This window comes from Phaethon lepturus, unplaced genomic scaffold (assembly GCF_000687285.1).
Source record: "Phaethon lepturus isolate BGI_N335 unplaced genomic scaffold, ASM68728v1 scaffold17567, whole genome shotgun sequence".
Taxonomy (NCBI): Eukaryota; Metazoa; Chordata; class Aves; order Phaethontiformes; family Phaethontidae; genus Phaethon; species Phaethon lepturus.
This window is the reverse complement of record NW_010551317.1, coordinates 1-8,248: the sequence shown is the minus strand read 5'-3', so window position 1 is coordinate 8,248 and position 8,248 is coordinate 1. Positions and strand designations below refer to the sequence as shown.

General features: G+C 42.2%; 1 protein-coding gene across 1 annotated transcript; it reads right to left on the bottom strand.

Annotated features, from left to right (window-relative positions):
- Positions 1-3,254: 3,254 nt before the first annotated feature.
- Positions 3,255-8,122, bottom strand: LOC104623701 (transcription factor AP-2-alpha-like). The gene is made up of 3 exons (XM_010290869.1): positions 7,986-8,122; positions 5,547-5,688; positions 3,255-3,964 (listed from the first exon to the last, which is right to left on the bottom strand). The coding sequence occupies exons 2-3, from the start codon at positions 5,561-5,563 to the stop codon at positions 3,676-3,678; spliced, it is 306 nt and encodes a 101-aa protein (XP_010289171.1). The 5' UTR covers positions 5,564-5,688; positions 7,986-8,122; the 3' UTR covers positions 3,255-3,675.
- Positions 8,123-8,248: the final 126 nt, after the last annotated feature.

The window sequence follows — 8,248 nt, the reverse complement described above, 5'->3', positions numbered from 1 at the left end:
GGGGGTGTGGTGTGGAAATAACAGCAAATTTTTGTTTAAGTGTATAAAAGCATGACCGAGAATTTCACTGCTGCGCCTTGATCACAACGTTAAAAACGCATCCAAAGAACGCTAAAGTAATTAGCACGTTTTAGTAACTGCATATTGGTCACAGCAGAAGAGGCTGAACTGAAGCTAGTCTGATTTCCATTATCGCCTGTAAAATCCTTTCGTAGAAATAATAGTAATAAAGAAATCAACACAAGGTCATTCCATTTCTGTTTTCTGGTGGCTTGCTAATGCAGCAGCAGGATACTTAAAATGCGCTCTCCTAGCATAAAGTAGCTAATTATATCTTAAAAACATTACTTATTATGACCTTATAATGTTCCAGCGTAAGACTGCTTTCTACGTGGCCCAGTATAAAACGATTATATTGGGTACAGGTTTCAAAAAGTAACAAGCATCTGTAAATCCAGATATGAATGAATGGTATTTAATAAGATTGTTTTCGTTTAAAAATGAGTATTTATGTGTTGCTGTAGAAAGAGCAGCAACGTATTGCTGTTTATGAATGCTATTGTGCCTGAGGTTAGGATCCCACACACAATCTGAGATGCAGCCAAGAAAAACAGCCCTGATAGACAATGCTTCACTTCACCTGCTACAATACTGTGCATTTCATTTATGTCAAGAATATGTACAGTTAGGGTTCATTCACCTCATTATTTTGTTACATCTACTTTACAGTTAACCAGTCTCTCTTGGAAATAATAAATAACTGTTTTTAAAACAATTGCAGCTTTGCATTCAAAAGATCTCCTTTCAATTTATAGGAAAAAAATATTCACCATTTTTATAAACTGGCTGGCTCTCGAAAATAGAATTTAGACTCCACCAACTCTCCTTCTGCTTGGCAAGATTGATTTTACACTGCCTTCCGTAAGTAGATTACCAAAGCAAAATGAAACATCTTGGGCTTTATCTAATGCTTTGCTTCACCAGCCCTACCAAACGTCAAAATATATGAGCAAATGTTAATTCTCTTTGCAGCTTTACTGTAAACACCTCCCTCAACCTCCTCAGTTTCTGCCTGAGCAAAAAGGGGGAAAAAGGAGAGAGAGACAGAGAGTCAGGGAGGGAAGGAAAGAGAAAAAGAGAAAAATCAGCCTCCACCACCAAAATATCATCAGCACTTAAAGGAGACCATCTCTTTAAAATGCCTTTACGTTCTAAACTGCATTAGCCTCCCTTCCTATCATATAATATAATCCAGCCTGATCCTGACTTCACCTACCCCCTGGGCCAAAGAAAATAGATTCGAAGTCTGAATTCTCACATGTTTTTACAGCCCATCTTCAAGAAGTACACTCCATTTTTTTTAAAGCAAACTTGCCTATTTTACAACTGGTTTCCACAAGACGGAACTCAAGATAAAAATTTCAGTCCCTTATAAACTGACACGACCATCTCAAAATGTCAGTCTGTGCATTCCAGTAAAACACGAACCATCAATCAGAAATAATCTGTCTCCTGCAAGATTTCACTAAAGTTCACAACCGTGAGATGATTTTGTTGGCATCGACTACGGAGCTTTTCTTTTTTCTTGAGGGGGAGGGAGCACCCGAATCTGATTCACCAGTATACAATTTTTTTTTCACAGCACCTAATTTTCAGCATTTGCTCGGTAATGATTCTTTTAAAAATGTCCTTCTCAAGATAATGGTTTTTTTTTAATCTCCACTCTCCGGTAGGACAACTACATGTATAAAATTGTATAGGCTTATAATTCTGCACACTATATATAAACATAAATAAAAACCTAGAGGTCAACATAAATAAAATAAAACTTTATTTTTTAAATAAAATTATGTTTTGGTTAAAGAAAAGATAGTGTGTCATTTTGTTAGTAGTACAGACAATTTTTTATCCAAAAGAATACATTGTGCTTTATTGTGTCATTTGTCTGAATACAGACTCAGTGGAATATCTAAATGATACCCTGCTCTGAACTCCAAGTTGAAAGTAAGTTTTTATTATACTTGAGGGAAACAATGGGTTCAGCTGCTTATTGCAAGGAGCAATTGTCAAGGGAGAGTTAAACTCAATTACTGTAACCATACTGAATAAAAAATACTGCCAAGAACAAAAATACGCCTGGGTAAAGACAGCCACTGAATAAAAAAATCGACATAAAGCGTATCAAATATTTATTTATCTGGGCAACAAAGGACTATGATACATTGATAGGCATGGAAACTACTGCCGGCACAACTCAATACAATACAACTATAACTGCTTCCAATATGGCCAGTGGAAATACAGGATACCAGGTGGTCCCGAATGTTTGAAGTTCTTTGGGAAAAAAAAAAAAAAGAAGAAAAAAAGGAGAAAAAGAAAAACAAAAGAAAGGGAGAAAGAAAAAAAAGGGGGGGAAAAAAAGGAAAGAAAAGCTAAATCTTGTTTTAAAAGACAACATTAATTTATTGCTCTGATGGTGTTTTCAGGAGAAGGACAGTGGATGAAAATAACTTCTTCTTTCATTTTCCACAACACATAAGGGTTGTAAAACCACTAACATGTTTAAAAACCTTGCCAGGGTCCAACATCACTTAATTTTATCTTCAATGAGAAACTAAATGTCATACTAATTATATATAAAAATTCATGTCTTTATTTGTTCAGCTGCTTCATTGTCGCCTTTAACATGCTACAACAGGGCTAAAAATGATGAATCCCAGAGAAAAACCCCCAAAAAACCTCTGATATCTAAATAAGTACCATGAACCACATGATGAACTAAGAGGGGAAGATTTAAAACCCACTAAACAAGAGGTAAACGAGATCACCAGATAAATAAAAAAAGGCTTAAAACAGACTCACCATATTTACAATTCCCATTAAATTACACATAAATAAATATATACATACATGAACACTGATTCCCTTATATAATTACCGTGAATCGTGTTGCAATAGAAAGTTCAAGTTGGTCGCTTTACCTTGGACAGGAAAAAGTTCTACAACTGAAGATATGACATGGAACTGCTTGTGTTTTGTGTTCAAGTTTATTCACAATACTGATAAAATGTCATCAGTCCTTTTCGCCTTTTGTTTGTTTGCTGTTGCTCTTGTACTTTTTTCGCCTTTTTTTCATTTTTAATATGGCTACAATCTTAACTGAAGTTTATGTAAGGGAAGGTGGTGATTCAGTCCGGTGAAGCTCATAGAATTTTTAAAGTATTATTTATTTCTTTTTGTTGATTTTTTTAAAATTTTTAATATATTTTTAGAAAAAAAAAAAAGTCCTTTTCTTTTCCTTTTTTGTTTTGTTTTTGTGGGGTTTTTTTTCTCCTTTTGTTTTATTTAAAAAAAAGTTCACAAACTCAAGACAGAACTTTTTTTTCTTTGCTGGCTCCGTCCCCCTGTTCTGTTCTCTTAGGCTCCAAACTGGGGTCAAACGATGGTGGCGGCGGGGAGAAGGGGAGGAAGTTAAGAGGGAGCAAATGGAAGAGTGGATGCTGGGCAAGGGCGTGGGGAGAGGGCAAAGCAGTCCTGCAGAGTCAGAGAACAGGGCTGGCAGAAGGACGCTCATTCTGTTGCTGTAGCCTGGGGTGCTGGGTGCAGGGAGAGGGAGGAGGGAGATGAATGGATCGATGGGCTATGAGGGGGAAGGGAGAGGAGGAAGGGGGGTCCTCACTTTCGGTGCTTCTCCTCTTTGTCGCCGCTTTTGGTGTTGTTGTCTGTGTGGCTGTTGGGATTGTTGCTGAGGTACATTTTGTCCATGGCCTTGAGTGCCTCGGTGAGATAGTTCTGCAGGGCAGTGACGGCAGCACACACTGCCGGGCTCCCGAAGCCGTGCGAGATGAGGTTGAAGTGGGTCAGGCAGCTCTGGATGCCCGGCTCCAAAATGGGGTTGGGCCGCGAGTTCCCCAGGGGAGATCGGTCCTGAGCCAGCAGGTCGGTGAACTCTTTACAGATCTGTCTGTAGCACAAATGGAGCAGAGAGACAGAGGGAGGGAGGCAGGGCGGGAGGGGAAGAGAGAGGGAGAGCAATGAACTGTCACTGGCGGCCGCAAAGCTGGTGCACGCTCCCTGCTCGCTGACACAAGCCCCTGGATCAAGGGGCTGCTGCCCCCGAGCGCACACACACGTTCTCTCGCCGCTCCCGCTCCTGTCTACGCATCCTTCTCCCCGATTCCCGTGCCTCCGTGGCACATGTAAACCTCCTCCCGTCCCCTCACGTGTGCTCACGACCACGCACACGCATCATGACCACGCACACGCATCATGCCCCAGCCCCAACCAACACACAGACAAATAACAGGCACACAGGGACACACACTCGCACACCCCTCCCGCATACTCCTGACAAACACTCATCCCTGCCCAGCTGGGTTTCAGAGCAGACAGGCAGTCTAAAGTTCCCCAGCAGGGCGGAAGGGGAACGGGGCACCGTATCCGAAGGGAGGTTCAGGGATTTATCCACATCTTGGAAGATCCCTCTTTTTTTTTTTTTTTTTTTTTGGAACTGGAGGGAGGCGGGGACCTCTTCCTTCACAAGGCTAAAACATGCCTGTGGGTCGGGAAGGAAGAGTGAGGGCAGAGAGGGGAATCAAGGCTTTAAATTAGGGTATTCTGAAACGTCTGTATATGTACATCTCTATCTCCAAACCCACAGGGACCTTCCCACAGAGGGGAAGGCGGACGCTAACTGGGATCTGGAAATTTCCTTGCATGGGGTTGGGAAGAGAGGATACAAGGGCACAGTGCAGAAGTTAGGTTATATCATCCACTCACTGCACAAACGGTTGGGGAAATAGCACACCTTATAGCAAGAGAGCTCACAGCGGCGTGTTGAAACAGTTTGTATTCTAAAAGCCGCGTTATATCTTCCAGCCATAAAGCGGCTCCCATCTTCTGCCTGCGCCCTCTGGCACTGTGCCCTTTGGTGACACCTCCAGTGGTAATTAAGGGCTACTAAACAACCCTTTTAATTTCCAGCAAACATATCAAAACAATCATTTTCTTTTCATGCACCACCTGGAAGTCTAGGCAGCCCCATCAATGATAAACTCCGCTAGCACTTTAACTGCGTACAGACTGCCGTTTAAAATATATTTTTAATATCCCTATATTCACTAAGTAACAGAGCTGCTTAGGCAGAAAGAGCCATTGCCGATTTTAATGAACTGAAATGAGTTTAATGTGCCAATTTTATTTTATTGTCAATGGGAAGCCTTCCCCCTCTACCTAAATTGATAACAGCTAAGTGAAAGGGCCCAGAAAATGTTTTGCTCTGAAGAATCACTGCTTTTTCTTTAACTAAACCTCCACCCACAATTTCCACGACTCCCTTTCAAGGTAATCTGCACGAACAGACTTGATGGAAACCAAGCTGGGTTATAGAGTTCTCCTATAGCAGGAGGGCAAATACACCCCCTCACAATCTGCAAAACCATCAGCCACTGGCTACGTGGCAAATGCTCACAAATAAAAGCCCCAAACCTGGGTTTGTTGCCCTCCCCTCACTTCTGAGCAACATGCCAGAAAGGTAAATGTCTTACTTTGTAGCTAGAAGCATGTTTTTTCTTGTGACTTGCTCGTTTGGATCGGAATGTTGTCGGTTGAGAAATTCAGCTACTGCTTTGGCAGGAAATTCTGTCTCACAAACGTACCCAAAATCTCTAGCTAGATGTACTGCTTCTCCTGAAAAGGGAGGCACGGGTGGGGATGGGAGGGAAACACACAGCTCGTCAGTACACATCACAGAGGCAAAAATCCATTAGAAAAAAAAAGCACTACATTCTGTTTGGGCTCTTCTTTTAAAAGGCTTGGACCTTTTTTTCTTTGAAAAAGGTAGGGTAAGAAATGCTAATCACATCTTATCTTGCAGGAGTTTTCTTTGCTTCGGTGGAGGGCAATGCAAATGTGTATTTTCATGACAATCGCTCCAAGTGAAATCTCGCATAAGAATTTTTTAAAGTTTACATTGACTAACAAGATGCCTTTCAGACAGGCAGGCTCCATCCACCTAGAATGTGTGCTTAGCTTCACATATCCATACCTATACACAGCCATTTACCTACATTTCATTCACAGCTATTTGCTCTGGAAATGTTGGTTTGCCTCAGCCACGTCTCTATATTCTTTTGCAATGCATCAATGATTAATATTGATCATAATTACTCCTAGAGCTCTTCTAAATAAAATGCATTAAACAGCTAAGTGTTTAAAATTTAACTTGATCGCATATAATTATATGTTCACCCCCAAACGATTAACCATGAGAATTTTAGGGTCATTCCACCGAGTCTGTCTGTTTTGTTGATTTTCAAATCTTTGGTTTTAATTTCCTGAACCAGTTGGTTTTTACTGCAGGGCTTCCTGCCATTAGCTCTAGCTCCGGAAGAACGCATGCGCCAATTAGAGCTTCAAAGCCTCAGTCCAGTGAGCTTGTTTCCATAAAATGGAGCGGATCATAAACAATAACAGTACTCTAGAAACTGCCTCATCGCTACAGGACTCAAAGCTCCAGCAATGTTTATACTATCATCCCCCCCCCAAATTAGCCAGCATCGCTAAGTTATCAGGCCTCTGGTTTTGGGGGTTTTTTAATTGAAAAAAAATCATTCTTTTAAAGCCCTTGTATGTGAAAGACAAACAGAACAATAGACTACCATAAAACCTTCTCCATATTCATTAACATCACAAATAATGTTAAGCATCTACTAAATCTAGACTTTTTACGAGTTTTCCACTCGTGATTTTTTTACCACAGCATGTCGATGCAATTGCAAAGCCTTTTCAAAAACATGAAGACGCAGTCGTTTTCAACCAGTATAAATATAGTGCAGCCACTAATCCTGATGTTTAAAAAAATGAAGCCTGGCATTGCGCAGTGCTTCTTTCCTCATCCCTTTGAACATGAAACATTTCTCACAGAATGCGAAGCGACAACAGAACAAAGCAACAAATTCCCTCCTACACAATCAAACTTAAGCTAAACCTGCACGGCCCAGGCTGAGCTTAAAACCGCCATGCAGACCGAAACTGGTCTAAAATGCAGTCAAACCAATAACTGAGGGGAAAGGGGGAGGATCTACTTGCTGGACTTGGGCTTACTTTGTGCCAGTTGGTGTGACACAGCAACTGCTTCAAGACTAAATGACTGCAAACTCTTGAGCTTCCCACCTCCCGGTTCTGACAGCACAGGGCAATCCCAGGCGTTAAAAGTAAGTTGCACCTTTTCTGGCCAGAGCAAAGTAGAAGAGAACGATGCAGCCAAGGGAACGTGTGTTCTGAAAATGAGAACCAAAAGGGAGGGGAGGGGGTGCAACTTTGAGGCTTTCAGGACACCATTAATTCATGGCTGAGGTCAAGGATTCCCAAATTAATTCAGGAAGCAATGGTCACGCATTTCTCAAATGCAGATGTCAGAAAGCTCAAATGATTTACTGTTATGTGGCTGCAGGCTGGGAGGGAGAACAAACTTAAAGTAGCTGCAGTTTCTGACATGTAAAATTGCTTGGTTGTCCACCTGTGGCAGAAAGACAGCAGTGGAGCTTTCGAGGCTGTGCTTGCCGTAACTCCCAATTCAACACTCAGGGGTCTCTTAGGGGCCTGAGCCCACAACCCCCATGGGATCCTTCCCATGCTCCCACTGAGATCCACTTACTCTGGGGAGGGATTACTCACTTGAATAAGGGAACAAGATGGGGCCCTGAAAACGTCTAGCTCAAGAGACTTAAAAGCAAATAAATGGCAGAAAGCAATGCTGAGTCTGCAGGACTTACACAAGCCCGTTTCAGGTTAAAACAAAAAAAGCAAAGGCTTTTTTTTTTTTTTTCCCTGAGGCATAGAAAATAACTCCCTTCCAATTTCCAACAAGCAGCACTGACTTGGGGTTAAAAAAAAAATTCCAACAACCCAACACCAAGTCTTCTCCCGTTAGGCAAACAGGCACATTTTCCAAACGAGCCCTCCTAGCTCTTTGAGTCACTTACCCTCCACGAGCGACGTGAGCAAAGTAACGTTAGCAGCTTTACGCCTCCCAGCAGGCAGGTTTAATCCTATTTTGTCCAGTTTCTCCCTCAGAGATCTCCCTCCGTTTTTAGACTTCGCCCTGCTCCACACAGAAAGGTATTGAGAAACATGACGGGTGGGGGGCACCTGCTCCCACTGTGGCTCCCCCCATGGGTTGCCCCGACACATCGCCTTCCCGTGGAGGGGAGCGAAGGGTTTTGGGGGGTGGGGGCATGGTTGTGGG